The 17,250-nt window shown below is 28.6% G+C and overlaps 1 protein-coding gene and 1 pseudogene across 1 annotated transcript in view; one reads left to right on the forward strand and one right to left on the reverse strand.

Annotated features, from left to right (window-relative positions):
- LOC107023981 (methyl-CpG-binding domain-containing protein 11-like) overlaps positions 1-1,515 on the reverse strand; it is an 11,147-nt gene extending 9,632 nt beyond the window's left edge. The window contains exon 1 of the mRNA XM_015224838.2: positions 1,335-1,515. Coding sequence (XP_015080324.1) covers positions 1,335-1,406 — 72 coding nt within the window. The 5' untranslated portion in view covers positions 1,407-1,515. The remainder of the gene's footprint in view (positions 1-1,334) is intronic.
- Positions 1,516-5,369: 3,854 nt separating this feature from the next.
- LOC107024734 lies at positions 5,370-9,837 on the forward strand (annotated as a pseudogene).
- The last annotated feature ends 7,413 nt before the right edge of the window (positions 9,838-17,250 follow it).

The raw sequence follows: 17,250 nt of genomic DNA on the forward strand, positions 1-17,250 counted from the left end.
GGGGTTTTTCAGCTTTCTTCCTTTCATAAGTTTTAAGTTTGAGTACACCATGAATCTTGTACTCAACCTCTTGAATCGGATGCTTATACAATCTCTTTTTGGATTGTCTTTAATTCCTAATTACAACTGTTTTATTATAAAAAAAAAAAACTTGAAACATGAGTTTTGCATTTATTTAATGATCCAGTTCTACATAAGTCTGTCCAAATTATCTGCTAGTTGAAGTGTTAAACTTAACCTGGATCTGCTAGTGCAAGTTTGGATTTTTGTGGCACCAAACAATGCAAGGGGTCTGGATTCATTTTGCTTTAACATTTTGTTTAAATGATTTTCTTTATCCAATCTTACTATCCACAAAAGGAAAAGAAAAGAAATGAAAAGTATACAGAGGCTGACTTCTTCATAGCATTTCTGATATGAGAAAAAAAACACTTTATTTTTTACAATTTGGGTCTATTTTAGATCAAAAACATTTGTGTTTTGAAACATAAGTCTAGACTGTAATAAACATTGTTATGAAGAAAGTAGGAGAAAACAATTCATGTGGGATGGGTTGAAAAACAACAAATTTTCCTAGGTGAGGCGAGTTGAAAAACAACAAATTATGCCAGGCTAGACGAGTTGAAAAACAACAAATTTTGCTACGCAAGATATGTTGAAAAACAACAACTTTAGCTAGGCGAGGCGGTTTGAAAAACAACAAATTTTGCTAGGTGGAGGCGTGTTGAGAAAAAAAACAAATTTTGCTAGGTGGGGCGGGTCGAATTCTTTGCGGGTTTATGCAGGTTTGCCCCCATTTGCCATCCCTAAACAACACACAACCCCCAAACACTTCTGTGAATTCAGCTGAATCATGAAGTTAGTAACAATCAAAACTTCTCATACTCCAGCCTAACTCAATCTTCCAGAAGTAGGAAAATCTCGAAACAAAGATATCCCCATTTCCTAAATTCACAACAATTGCAGCACAAAAATCTACATTTAACAAGACCAGACAACCCAGTTAACAATCCTTCTCATCAACAAAACTATCACATGAACACTCAAAAAACACAACAGGCTACATAACCACACAAAAATTAATCAAATCCCTTTTCAGAACAAAGGGGAATTTGATGCTAAACACCTAAAATAACATAATACTATAATTAAAAAAATTTCAACCTGAAGAAAAAACAACAAATTAGAACAAACCCACAAAACCCTTTTCATAAAATCATCAAATTTCAATGCCAAACACAAAAAAAACAGTAAAATCAACCAAAAAAAAAACTGAAACAATAACAATAAATATGAAAAAAAACAGAACAGAAAGAAGAGAAAAAAAAACATACCCTTTTCAACCAACCATTTGGAGCTGGAAGCTCAATGGACACAACTTCATTCATCTCCACAGAGCTCGACATTTTTCTCTCTTCGTCTTCCTTCCTTCTCCTCACCTAACTCAATTTTTCTGAAAAAATGAAAAAACGCTCTCTCCCTATACACAAAAACAAACTGACTCATTTAACTTGTAAACACTTCTTCTCAAGGAAAAAAACAAAATGATGTAATAAATAAGGTTTATCCGTCTCCGTTTATTTGTCAAATATTTTTTAATTTTATTTGCCTTTTTATTTTTAGTTTTTGACTAACAACAATTTTTTTTATATTTTTCTTTTATTAATATTGACTTAGTGTCTTTGAAAAATTTAATGAGTAAATATATTTTGACAATAGTTGAAAAAAGTAAATTTCGCTATATCAGATCATTATTATTTTCTTAATGTGAGTCAAGTCAAAATGATGATAAAATAGCAAAAAAATAAAATGATGTATATAAATAATGTTGACTCTATTTACTTGTCAAATATTTTTAAATTTTATTTTTCTTTTTCTTTGTTATTTTTTGACAAATCAAAAAAGGTATAGTTTAAAAAAGTAAATTTGCTATATCAGATCATTATTATTTTCTTAATATGTAAGTCAAGTCAATATGATGATAAAATAGGAAGAAAACTAAATGATGTATATAAATAATGTTGACTCTATTTACTTGTCAAATATTTTTAAATTTTATTTTTCTTTTTATTTGTCATTTTTTGATAAATCAAAAAAGGTATAATTTTTTTTCTATTTTATTAACATTGAATTAGTATCTTAAAAAAATTATAGTAAGTAAATATATTTGAATAATAGTTTAAAATGGTAAAGTCAACACAGGCAATCATATTTTCTTAAGATGTGAGTCAAGTCAAAATGATGATAAAATAGGAAGAAAACAAAATGATGTAATAGATAATATTTTTTTGTCCCTATTTACTTGTCAAATATTTTTTAATTTTATTTTCATTTTTATTTATCGTTTTTTGACTAATAAAAAAAGGATGATTCTTTTTTTATTTAATCATTAATTTATTAACATTGAATTAGTGTCTTTGTAAAACATAATGAGTAAATATATTTAGATAATAATTTAAAATGATAAATTCACTGCGCTAATCATTATTTTCTCAATATGTGAGTCAAGTAAAAAATAAGATAAAATAGGAAGAAAACAAAACAATGTACATAAATAATGTTGCCCCTATTTACTTGTCAAATATTTTTAAATTTTTTTCCTTTATTGGTCAATTCTGACAAACAAAGAAATAATAATAAAAAAGTTCTTTCTATTACATCATTTATTTATTAACATTGAGTTAGTGTTCAGGAAAAATATAGTGAGTAAATATATTTGAATAATAGTTTAAATGGTAAATTCAACACAGCAGGCAATCATAAATTCTTAATATGTGAGTCAAGTCAGAATGAAAATAAAATTAGAGAAAATAAAATGATATAATAAATAATGTTTTTCCATTCCTATTTACTTGTCAAATGTTTTTAATTTTTTTTTATTTGTCTATTTTTGACAAATCAAGAAAGGACAATTTTTTTCATCCTATTTCATCATCAATTTAATAATGTTAAGTTAGTGTCTTTGAAAAAATACAATAAGTAAATATATTTGAATAATAGTTTAAAACAGTAAATTCACTGCACCAATAATAATTTTCTTAATATGTGTGTTAGGTCAAAATTTGTCAACGTACAAACAGATAAAGAGAGAATTATCTTAATATTTATTTAATCTTTAATAAGGCATAAATTAAAAAAAATTGACTTTCTTTTCTAAAAATTTAATGTTCAGTGAAATTTTAAATAAAAGAGTAATAAAACTGAGCTGTATTTTTAGGTGGGAGAAAAATGATAAATTTGCACGAATATAGAGGTAACCGCTGAGAAATTTGAGTTTGAATTTTGGTTTTTTGTGTATATAACTAGTTTTGATCGAATTTGACTACCTCTGCATGGCGAAAAAAATTAATGTGGAGGTTACGGGAAACTTACGTAAATATATTATAATAAAAAAATATTTATCATTTATAGCAATAATATTTCTTTTTTACTTGATCATTTTTAATTTATTTATAATACGAGTTTAATTCATATTACAAAGAATATTCACATATAATACAAAATTTAATGAAAGACAATTCATTTATCGCACATTTTAATACACTTATAATACAATGTGTCAAATTTTTACCAAACAAACATATTAAATTTTGAAAAACAATTATAATTCATATATATTGTATACATAATTCACTTTTAATACATATTGCAGATTTAACATAGTATTGCTATGAATAGTAATAAATAAAAAATATTGCTAAAATCAGTAATTATTTATTAAAATGTAATAATTCATGTAATTTTTCCTTACGAGTTTTTGGAACAGTTCGGATTGGTGACATAATGACAAAAGGTTTTTATGTTGGTTACGGTTCAATATCTTTTTAAGGCTAAATAGTTCACATATGAATATTTAAATATTTGAAATTGATATAAAATTTCACTTATACATCTTAATTAAGTTTAAATGGATGTTTAATCATGAAAATAAAAAGATTTTTGTATAAGTTAAATTTTTTCAATTAAAAAAATGTATAATAAATGTATAATATGTATATCAACTATTGCATTTCACATTAAAAGATCTTTTTTTTTTGAAAAATACATTTCACTACCATTTAAATTGAAATTTGATGGCTAGCTCCACTTAAAATGTTTCAACTTAACTGTGAATCCCTTACTTTAATCTTTAATAAGGCATAAATTTAAAAAAATTGATTTTTTTCTAAGAATTTAATGTTCAGTGTAATTTTAAATAAAAGAGTAATAAATCTGAGCTGTATTTTTAGGTGGGAGAAAATGATAAATTTGCACGAATATAGAGGTAACCGCTGAGAAATTTGAGTTTGAATTTTTTTTTTTTGTGTATATAACTAGTTTTGATCGAATTTGACTACTTCTGCATGGCGAAAAAAACAATGGGGAGGTTACGAGTTTGGGAAACTTACGTAAATATATTATAATAAAAAAATATTTATTATTTATAGTAATAATACTTTTTTATTTGATCATTTTTAATTTATTTATAATACGAGTTTAATTCATATTACAAAGAATAATTTTTTATTCACATATAATATAAAATTTAATGAAAGATAATTCATTTATCACACATTTTAATACACTTATAATGCAATGTGTCAAATTTTTACCAAACAAACATATTATATTTTGAAAATCAATTATAATTCATATATATTGTATACATAATTCACTTTTAATATATATTGCAGATTTAACATAGTATTGCTATGAAAAGTAATAAATAAAAAATATTGCTAAAATCAGTAATTATTTATTAAAATGTACTAATTCATGTAATTTTTCCTTACGATTTTTTGGAACAGTTTGGATTGGTGACATAATAACAAAAGGTTTTTATGTTGGTTACGGTTCAATATCTTTTTAAGGCTTAACAGTTCAAATATGAATATTTAAATATTTGAAATTGATATAAAATTTCACTTATACATCTTAATTAAGTTTAAATGGATGTTTAATCATGAAAATAAAAAGATTTTTGTATAAGTTAAATTTTTTCAATTAAAAAAAAAGTATAATAAATGTATAATATGTATATCAACTATTGCATTTCACATTAAAAGATCTTTTTTTTTTTTGAAAAATACATTTTACTACCATTTCAATTGAAATTTGATGGCCAGCTCCACATAAAATGTTTCAAACTTAACTGTGAATCCCTTACTTTAATCTTTAATAAGGCATAAATTTAAAAAAAATTGACTTTTTTTTCTAAAAATTTAATGTTCAGTGTAATTTTAAATAAAAGAGTAATAAAACTGAGCTGTATTTTTAGGTGGGAGAAAAAAGATAAATTTGCACGAATATAGAGGTAACCGCTGAGAAATTTGAGTTTAATTTTTTTTTTGTGTATATAACTAGTTTTGATCGAATTTGACTACTTCTGCATGGCGAAAAAAAAACAATGGGGAGGTTACGAGTTTGGGAAACTTACGTAAATATATTATAATAAAAAAATATTTATTATTTATAGTAATAATATTTTTTTATTTAATCATTTTTAATTTATTTATAATACGAGTTTAATTCAATTACAAAAAACATTTTTTTATTCACATATAATATAAAATTTAATGAAAGATAATACATATTGCAGATTTAACATAATATTGTTATGAATAGTAATAAATAAAAAATATTACTAAAATCAATAATTATTTATTAAAATATACTAATTCATGTAAAATGTTTCAACTTAATTGTGAACCCCTTACTTTAGTCTTTAGGTTTTGAGTAAACATTAAACGGCCTAGTGTAAAGTTGGTAGAGTACTAATAATTTGATATAGTTATAGGTCTAATTATATATTAAATTATTAATAGTTAATAATTAGGGTGAGTAAAATAATAAATTATTATTTGTTTTATTGAGTTATTGGGTAAGTTATTGGTTTACCCAATAACAATTTTTTCGATTCGATTTATCGATCGATTCTGCTTTTGTACACCCAAGTTTATATGCTTATTCCTTTTGAAATCTTTATTTCTAATCTTAAAGTTATGGTTATCATATAATAAAGTCCAATAATATCTTTAATATATGTAATTCATATAAATTCCACTTTCAAAAGGGTGAAACTAAATTTATAACTTAAAAAAGACCTTTTAAAACTTATGAAATAAAAATTATTTTTTCAAAGAATTTAATTATTACATATCAAGTATATTTAGCATTTAATAGTAAAAAATGTGAAAAGATATAATCCTTCACAATTGAGAATTGACTATATAAATATGAAATATCTACTGAAACGCAACCCTTTATAATTCAAATTGGTGTTATACAAATATACACCACCTATTGTGATACAAATTTTTACAATTGTGAATTGGGACTCTCAAATATAAACTATACTAGATAGGGAAGGCCCGTGGCAAGCACGGGCCCAATAGTCAAAATATCAGTATTAATGAATCATTGATGATAGTTATTACAGAAGATGGATAATGTGATATGTTATATACTATTAGAGATATTCAAAATATATGTACAATTGATATTGGACATCAAGATGATCCATATTAACTAAGGTAATAAAATCAAAATATTTTTTTTTGACATACGAGATCAACATGTGATTATTTATCCTATCATATGTAGAGGATGTACAAGATTCGTGTAGTGAGAAGTTTTCTGGAGTTTTTGAGCTGCTTTTGTTGAATTGTTCCAAATTAGAATGTGAAATTTAGTGAAAAGTTTCATACTTTAAGAAATAAAGTGACACTTTTTTGATGTGGATGAGTGGAGGGGGGCAATGAGAGGTGAAGTTCTACGATTGAGGGGACAACATTGACTACAGGGTCATTGGGTCTTCGTTCTTCAGGAAGTTATGGTTCTTTGCAACAACAACTATTTCAGAATAGTTCATCACCAATCCAAACAACACCCCCTATTCCAAGAAAACCCCCAAAATTGTTTAAGGAGAAAGAGGGATTGTTTCTCTGGATCTGCAAATTCGCCCCTCGAAAGAATGTTGGGATGTTGCTACTCTGTGTTGTTTCTGCTGCAGCTTTTCTGTGGGTCTTGTATGTTGGCAAAGGTTTGGTCTCTACACTTCTGTACATTTGTCACTTTTTTTTTAGATGTGTCACATTGTTAGGACTTTTGGCTCCAACTTTTAGTTTAAAGTGGTGTAGTGTCCATAATTCCATTCTAGATCATGTCAAATCTTTATGCAAACCAGAGCTTTAGCTATAGTTTGGTGTTCATGCACTTTCAAATACTAAGATAGAGAATTTGCTTATTAAGTAGTAATACAAAATCAAAAATCTTATTTTTGTTATTTCTTAGAGTTTATCGGATACATGAAGGTAAAGGTCTGCTTACACACCACCCTCCCTGGGACCCATTTGTGGGATTACTCTGTGTACGTGTTGTTGTCATTTCTTTGAGTTAATGTCATAAGAGCTTTTGATTGGCTCTTATGTGGTGTTATCTGGTGGTTATAATGTTCTAGTTTTGGTAAATATTAATTGGTTGCCTTGCATTTGTTTGTATTTTCGACATTTTTTTAATGAGGAAATTTTCCTGATTTTGGCTAGTTTCCACTGAAGATTCTCAATGAACACCTGTATAATTCAATTTTCTGCTTCTGTTATTAAAGGAATGCTTTTGATTCGGCGTTCCATATGTTGGTGCTTGTACATTTCCTAGATTTTCATCCCTCAAATATGCTTTTCTGCCTTCTGCAATGACCAAGTTTTCAACTCATTTTCAGGTGAAGTTGCCGCAGAACAAAGTAATAGGATGTTTGCTCGAGAAACTGTACATAAAATATATTTTTAGGGGTATTGAGTCTATACAAAAAAATAATGTTGGCCGAAGTGTGTCAATTGTCCAACCTCCTCCTCCTCCTCCCCCCCCTCTTCTTTCTCCTGTATATTTCAAAGGATACACTCTTCCCCCTGGAAATCCATGTGAAGGCTTCACGTTGCACCCCCGCCAGCAGATAAGAAGAGGACTGGACCACGGCGTAAGTTTAAAAGTTTCGTAATACCCTGAAAATTTTCTCCTTTGAATAGATTGAAGGTCAGAAATATGTGTACTAAATGCTGAACCTCAGTTTTCTTTTTCTTTTGTTTTTCAGCATGTCCGGTGTGCTACCTTCTGGTTNTAGATGTGTCACATTGTTAGGACTTTTGGCTCCAACTTTTAGTTTAAAGTGGTGTAGTGTCCATAATTCCATTCTAGATCATGTCAAATCTTTATGCAAACCAGAGCTTTAGCTATAGTTTGGTGTTCATGCACTTTCAAATACTAAGATAGAGAATTTGCTTATTAAGTAGTAATACAAAATCAAAAATCTTATTTTTGTTATTTCTTAGAGTTTATCGGATACATGAAGGTAAAGGTCTGCTTACACACCACCCTCCCTGGGACCCATTTGTGGGATTACTCTGTGTACGTGTTGTTGTCATTTCTTTGAGTTAATGTCATAAGAGCTTTTGATTGGCTCTTATGTGGTGTTATCTGGTGGTTATAATGTTCTAGTTTTGGTAAATATTAATTGGTTGCCTTGCATTTGTTTGTATTTTCGACATTTTTTTAATGAGGAAATTTTCCTGATTTTGGCTAGTTTCCACTGAAGATTCTCAATGAACACCTGTATAATTCAATTTTCTGCTTCTGTTATTAAAGGAATGCTTTTGATTCGGCGTTCCATATGTTGGTGCTTGTACATTTCCTAGATTTTCATCCCTCAAATATGCTTTTCTGCCTTCTGCAATGACCAAGTTTTCAACTCATTTTCAGGTGAAGTTGCCGCAGAACAAAGTAATAGGATGTTTGCTCGAGAAACTGTACATAAAATATATTTTTAGGGGTATTGAGTCTATACAAAAAAATAATGTTGGCCGAAGTGTGTCAATTGTCCAACCTCCTCCTCCTCCTCCCCCCCCTCTTCTTTCTCCTGTATATTTCAAAGGATACACTCTTCCCCCTGGAAATCCATGTGAAGGCTTCACGTTGCACCCCCGCCAGCAGATAAGAAGAGGACTGGACCACGGCGTAAGTTTAAAAGTTTCGTAATACCCTGAAAATTTTCTCCTTTGAATAGATTGAAGGTCAGAAATATGTGTACTAAATGCTGAACCTCAGTTTTCTTTTTCTTTTGTTTTTCAGCATGTCCGGTGTGCTACCTTCTGGTTGAACAAGCTAATGCATTAATGCCTGATGCACCATCCTTTTCTCCTGGTGTTAGCAATTTGACTTACATCCATGAAGAAAATCAGAGTAAAGCCGATTTTGGAGGTTCAGATTTCGGCAGATATCCTTCGCTGTTTCAGAGGAATGATTCTTATGACATAAGAGAGTCCATGAGGGTGCATTGTGGGTATGATATTATCTCTACTTGATAAAGATTACTGCAATTTCCACAAGATCCTCTATTTTACCATATTTTATATTTTCCATTCCACATCCAATTGACAGTTTTGTCAGAGGAGTCAGGCCTGGACATCAGACAGGTTTTGACATTGATGATTCTGACCTTCTTGAGATGGAATCTTGTCAAGGTGTCGTGGTGGCATCTGCAATATTTGGTATTGATCTTTCAGTTCACTCATTGTTACATTTTCATCTTGTATCTGGTGGACTGTAGTTTTAAGTTTTAACAAATATATTCTTGATAAGGGGCTTTTGATTTGATACGGCAACCAAAAAATACTAGTGAATATGCAAAGAAAAATGTCTGCTGCTATATGTTCGTGGATGAGCAAACAGAAGCATTTTTTAGAAATTCAAGTGAGCTGAATAGTAGCATGAGAATTGGTTTGTGGAGAATTGTTGTTGTTCATATATGGTGATCCAAGGCGAAATGGAAAGGTAAACGTTCATAATTTTACATTGCCTATTTAATAAGAGTTTGATTTTTGCACGCATAACCAACAGAGGATGTGTATATATGGATGCATTCGAACTTTTTTGTCAAATAGATGGCAAAGTAACAACATTAGGAGTGGATAACTGCTGGAGTTCTTAAACCTTCTACATCTATGCAGTCAAGTATTAAGACCTTTTCTCTGAGTTGCTCAAAATAAATGTATACAATCATATTAAATATTTAATTTTGAAAAATATTTTGAAGAGAATGGATTCAATTAAAAGGAAGTGGGAGTTCACGATAACCTTGAACTCGTCATGGCAGAGTTATGGTTATTAGAAGAATTCATTGCACATTTGCAACTACAATCTAGTTAACTGAACTGCTTTTTGCATACAATTTGTTTCTATAAACATCTCTGAACTTAATTATATGAAGGATGAATTCCTGTAATTCAAGCTTTCTAATAAGTGCATCTCTTCTACGGTTCTACCTCCTTATCCTATAGCCAATGCTATGTTCATTGGATAGCCAATATCTTTCCTACTTAGATGTGAAGTTTGAATCCTTATCCAACTTTCTGCTTAAATGGAAACTTTTGCAGTCTAAAAAGGCTCTTAGGAATTTTTGTTACCTTCCTAAAAAAAAAAAGAAAAATCTGAACAGTCTGTTGGTTCAATTCTAGATGGGTCTATATATGGAAATATCTAGAGTTCCATTATCTACTGTAGTGAGCAAGCACAAAGTGCATTCGTCTTCAAGGTTTTCTCAAATCTTATTTGATGCACATACTATTCATATTCTATATACAGAAGACATTTTAGCTTTTGCTTTCGCCTTGCCTTTATGATATTGATATCTTTTCTAATTTCTTTCCTAGTTTTCATTACCTTATGGAGAAAGAGACTGACTATATAATGATTTAATAAGTTATTTTAGCAATCTAAACGTCTCCAAGTTTATCATAGTTTTGATCTACAATTCTGGAAGTGTAAGTTCCTACTTGTCTTTGTATTCTGTATTTTATCACTTCTCGGCACTACTAAAAAGAAAATATAAATATTACGGTAGTCTTTTCTTTATCTCTGCAAATGTGGAGGAGAAGTAAACAAGGAAAGAACTAAAGTGGATAGACAACAAATATACAGATCCAAAAAGTATAGCGAAATTACCCATCTACCCTTGTTCATCCTCTAGAAATCTCCTCAATTTAATGACAAAATTACATAATTATCCTTGTTGAATAAAGTAAAAAATATATATATATTTAAAGTACAATTTAAATAGCTTTGGGAACAACTTTTTAAAGCTGTGTTAGTCCTTCAACNCAACTCCCTCTTCTAAATCGGGGAGATATGCTGTGTCTTGATCCTTTACAATTGTGAACTAGGCATTAAAAAAATATAACATGTCAATCGATTATAAAATTAGCTACGACAAAAAATAAATAAATTATATCGATGAAAAGTGAAAAAAAACATATATTTTGAAATAAACAAAACAGACTTAAGGAATTGATTATAACGTCTAAACCCCAAGATTTATGTGTGATACATACGATATACAATAATACATTGCATATACATATCATATAATTTGGAATGGTGAGAATGGTGAAAATAAATTCGTAGCTTAAGACACTTAAAACTTATAAAATAAATGTTATTTTTCAAGAAATTTGACCATTAGATATCAAGTATACTTACACTATATTTGGATCATTGTTATCCATTGTATTGTTACTATACCTACAATGTTTGTTTAGATTGTTACTTAAAATGTATTGTACTGTATTGTTAAATTTCGTTGTTACGTAACAATGGAAACCCCTATTTTATGGAACAACCAATTTGGTGTGTTCCCATTGTTACTTAATTTCTTTTTTCAGTTATATCTTTACATAATATTTTAAAATACTATTTTACCCTTTACCTTAATTATTTTAATCTAGTCAAACCTCCTACCCTAGAATAATTAAGGATATTTAAGTAAATTTAATAAATTACAATACAATAGGATACAATCAAACCAAACAATTAAAATGTTACTAAACAACAACAAACAATACAATCTAGCCAAACGTTATATCTACCTTAAAATACAGTCCAATAGAGTACAAGACAATATAATACATTATGAAACAATGGATAACAATGATCCAAACAAAGTGTTAGCATTTGTAAGCCAATAATAACAAATATGAAATGATATGATCTTTCTTAAGGCACTTAAAACTTATAAAATAAAAGTGATTTACATGATTGTTTTAGGAAATTAGATAAGAATTTTTACTTTTTTATTATTCAATTTATGAATCACTATTAATTATTTGTGGATTGAATGAGTTTAAGTATAAATAAAATGTGATTTAATTGATTATAAGAGGTTATATACAAAAATGAGAAAATTGTAGGTGATAATTGGATTGGGTTGGAATCAAATTTCAGACCTAGAAAATATTAATATAATATGTGTATATCATATTATATATAGTATATATCATACATATATTTTTATGGATATACACAAATATATAATATGATAGAAAGGAAACAAACGGATATACAATGAGATATACATTGATGTTATAGAATTTTCACTGCATTATATCATCACATGTATCGAATAGTGCAAATAATAATATATAATTACAAAGTTTATCATACTTTTTAAAAACTATAAAAGAATAAAAATCTAAATCTAAATGAAATATAACGAAGGATAACTACAAAACAAAAAAAATATAAACGGGTAAATTTGTATCTCTTTTTAACCCAAAAATATAATATGGCGTACTTTTAAATTATTTTCAATAGAAGAAGGTAATTTTGAATTTCTATTTTTGTGCATATTTTTCATGTTGCTTCTATTCAAAATATATCATATGAAATGATTATTTTAAAACATATGGACTAGAGAAACAAATATTTTTTTAATGAACGTTCAAAAACCCTTTTATGAAAACGGAGTCCATCTATAAAATGATACTTGTTGTTATACACACTTTGACTAGAGAGGAACCGTAAAATCTTTAAAAATAACAAGAGTTAAGAGGTTTTTAAATTTCAACGAGATATACAAATGGAATACTACATAGCTACCGAAACTATATTTATGTCATATAATTAGGTAAACTGTAGCTAAGGAGGCCTATAATGTTTCGTCTCTTAGCTATTTGTGAAATTTTCACTTCATTTATTCACTTAACGTATTTTAACCCGTCCATTTGACACCTTTTACCACTAAATTGTCATGCAATGCCAAATTGTCTTGTTTTTGGGCCCAAATGATTTAAATTTAAATGGGCCTTAACTTTTGGGCTTCTTTATCCATTGGATTGTAGGTAAAATGATTATTGCAATATTAGTATAAAATCAAGAAAATTCTTAAAATAAACCTTTTAAGTTTTTTTTTTCAAGACAAAACACTGTTTGAGAAGATATTATTATTAAATAATTACCAATTCAATTATTTAGTCAAACAAATCATAGGAAAACAAAATCTATGTAACTCTAATTCTTTGGACATAACCAATAAAAAAATAGTTAGTGTAGCAATGTTGGGCCTAGTACTTCAACAATTATCTAACTCAATCATCAAATTGGTATTTGAAACCCCATTCAATAAAACCTTTTATGTCATTTTCGAATTCCTTTTGGAGTTAATCAAGAATTATTGTCTCAAAATATCCTTACACTAGCACATGTACATACATGTTATCTAGCACTCCTAAGAATTGATGCTTTGTATCCACACACAAGATAATCCTAGCTTTAACGCGCACTCTTTCTCCTACGAGGAAAGTTACTCTTACTGATTCATGTTTGGCTCTTTCTGGGTCAGGATCACAGTATATCGGCGACGTTATATTTGAATTCATTCTATTTCATATTCACCAATTCGTGGAAGAGACCAAGGAAGAGTAAGATAGATTTAGGGCCAGCAGGCGGGTCTAGAATAGATTCCCTCAACGTGTCCTGACTTTTCAACAACAGAGTCGAAAACTTACTCTTTAAGTGGTGTTTACGAACTATGACTTTATATATGTGTGTTTCATAATTTTTTCTGATGAATCAATGTAGCGTTACACTGCTTCAACATACGTATATCATTTTCATCGCCTCTAAATTCTGAACCCGCCTATGATATTGCTAGATTTATTTTTTCAATGTGGTTCAATGGTTTTAAGTTATTCTTTCCTAAAAGTATAAAAACAATCAAGTTTTTTTTTTTTTAGTACATGAATTTAAACAACTCCATGTTCAATATTATTATTCATTGATGCATTAATATGCGTGCAAGATAGAGAAATCTCAATAGTTAATAAAAGTATGAAAGCATTAAATTATGTGTGTCAATTGCATGATGCTTGTCTGAGTTTGTACAATCGACGACGCAACACATATTTTTGGATTTTACTATAAAGTTTATAAACAAGTTATTCACATCATTGACCTATAGACACATATATTCATAAATGCATGCCCCTCTTTGCTTTAAGCATGTACTTTTTATTAAGTTACATTTACTTATTTATTAAGCGACAATTCATAGATATAAGATCTGAGTATAATTCAACTTTAAAAGCTAGTTTGTAAGGTGAGGATTAATGCTCACATCCATATAAGGAGATATCCTTTGCTGATATGGATGGGGTAACACCTTCCGTCACAACGAGGGTTAGAAGCATGGTGCGTGGATCAAGAACGACAAATTGGAACGAACATGACTGTGATACATGATGATAAATATAGGACCTGATGAACATAGTTTAACCTCAAAAGCTAGCTCGTAAATGGAGGATTATCCAAGTCCATATAAGGAGACCAAAGAACTTGTCCTCCACTGACGTGGGAGGCGTAACACCTTACGTCACACCCAGGGCTAGAAGCCTGGGGCGTGGATCAAGAACGACAAACTGGGATGAACCTCACTTTGATAACATGATAGATAAAGGACCTGACGGTACATCAACTTTTAAAGCTAGTTTGTCAGTGAATGACTGTCCAAGTTTATATAAGAAAACCAAAAAACCTACCCCACACCGATTTGAGAGACCTAACAACTATCAACTAATTAACATTAACATATGTAAGCAATCAATTCACATATTTCATGCTAATGTGTCCTTGGATATGGGTGGGGTGGGGTGGGGGTGTTTAATTCTATTGATGCTTAATATAGAAGAATTAAGTAACAATAACTAATTTGACCTAACATTAAGATATTTTAAAAGGAATGTCATCATGTATTAAATGAATATTATTCGTTGATGTATGTCTAACTATTTGTGCATCGATCAATTACAATAAATAAATTGATATAACATACTTTTTTTTTAACTAGTATATCAAGATTCATATAGTGGATTTTGTAACAAATTTTTCATGGTTTTGAATTTTATTTACAAGGTATAACATAATCTATCTTCAAATCAATGATTATTTAATCTTAATTCAAATTCATTAGCGTGGTTTATAATTTAAAACTCCAGATCTACAGGTATAAAGTCATTTTTGAGGTGGTTAATTAAGTTCATGAATTTTGACTCTACCTTAACTTTCATTAGAGACGCAGTATAGAAGCTAATTACTCGATGTAATGATAGTTTCAATAATTATATAATGTTGTCTTAGTTTCAGTCTAGATACATGTATTTAACGGGCCTTGCGATTGTATTTGGGATAGACTGCTTCTCTCGCTTGTCTCTCTTCTTTTTGTATTTGTGTTACACAATTTAATGTGTGTATATATATATATATATATATATATATAAAATCATATGAGTATGACACACACCTTTTTGTTTGTTTTAGAGCCATTTGTATGTGCATATTATAAGTTTGTATGATTTTTTTTATATATATATATATATATATATATATATATATATATATTTGATTATATATACATATGTTTATATCAATTTTAACGGGTGTATATGTCTATCCAATATTAATGTCACAATTATCAGGGTATCTATTGCCAATATCAAGTTTGCGTGTATAACAATTTGATGTATCGTGTATCAATTTTATCTTCGATATAAGATATCAATTTCATCATATGTATTCAGATTTTCTATCTATGTATTTGTATTTTCAGTGAATCCAATGTATATGTGCAAATTTTATGTTTGCTATGAAATATTAGATCTGTATAAAAATCGCAGGCAGGTTTGATTTTTATAAAATCATAGGCATTTGATTTGTATAAATTGAGCGGCTCTGTCTATGAAAATTGTGTTTGTATATGTGTATGTTCTTTATGTTTGTATATCTGCATAAAATTTGAATTTGTATACAATTGAATCAAAATGCATTTGTATATCAAATCTCTCTCTCGCTTTATACAACACAAATTATACATTGTAATTTGTATAATTTGTGTTTGTATAAAGCGAGAAAGAGAGAAAGACAAAAGAGAACTGGTAGGGAGAGATCTGTATGTGTATAATTATAAGTGTATATGAAGAAAATATATGTATTTGTATATACAGTTTTCACTCGTTTTATATAAATAAAAACACAATTTATACATTTGTGTTTGTATAAAGTGAGAGAGGCGAGGGAGAATGACGAACGATATCAGGGAGAGTGGCGAGCAAGATTTCTGAGAGAGAAACGAATGACAAATATTGATTACGAATTAGAATTAAATGAAATTGTGGTTATACTGACATTTAATTTGAATCAACAATTTACTATATTATATAATTTTCCAAAATTATTATTATTATGATCATATGATGCATGACCCTAGTGTATGACACAAATAAAAAGGATAATATGAAAAGAAAAGAAAACCATGCATATATTTGAGGACAAATTAGCTAGTCCATGTACAAATATTGTCTTTAACTCCATTGCAATAGTGTATAAAAGACTCAGAGGTTTCGAACACGAGACTTCTTGGGTATAGAGTTGTTTTTGTTAGAAAATACTTTTTTGAATGTAAATTTAAATTTAATCGGACTCCGATATTAATACCGAACATCAAGTAGAAATCAAATAAAAAATGTATAAAAGAAGGAAGATTCACATGACAACTATATAGTATAAAGAAAGTACCATGGATTAAAACTTGTGAAAAGCATATACTGTCGGTCTTAGTTTGATTTGACATAAAATTTTAAAATATAAAGAAAATATTTAAATTTTATGATCTTAAATTAAAAATATACATGTCAAATGTATTAAAATATCTTTTAATCTGGTTATCTTAAACATTTAGTGTGAAAAATCCCAATCAAAGAGTTCCTAAAAAATATATATCTTAAATTAAATTAAAAATTAAGCAGGACAAACAAACTGAAACGAAGATATATAAAAACACCACTAGGGTTATATAGAGACTACTACTCTTATATACCCCTCATGAGAACAAAAAAAAAACACCATTTTATCCACAAATTAGTTCCACATAAACACCAAACCCCTATTGAGGGG

Source organism: Solanum pennellii, chromosome 7, assembly GCF_001406875.1.
Source record: "Solanum pennellii chromosome 7, SPENNV200".
Lineage (NCBI taxonomy): Eukaryota > Viridiplantae > Streptophyta > Magnoliopsida > Solanales > Solanaceae > Solanum > Solanum pennellii.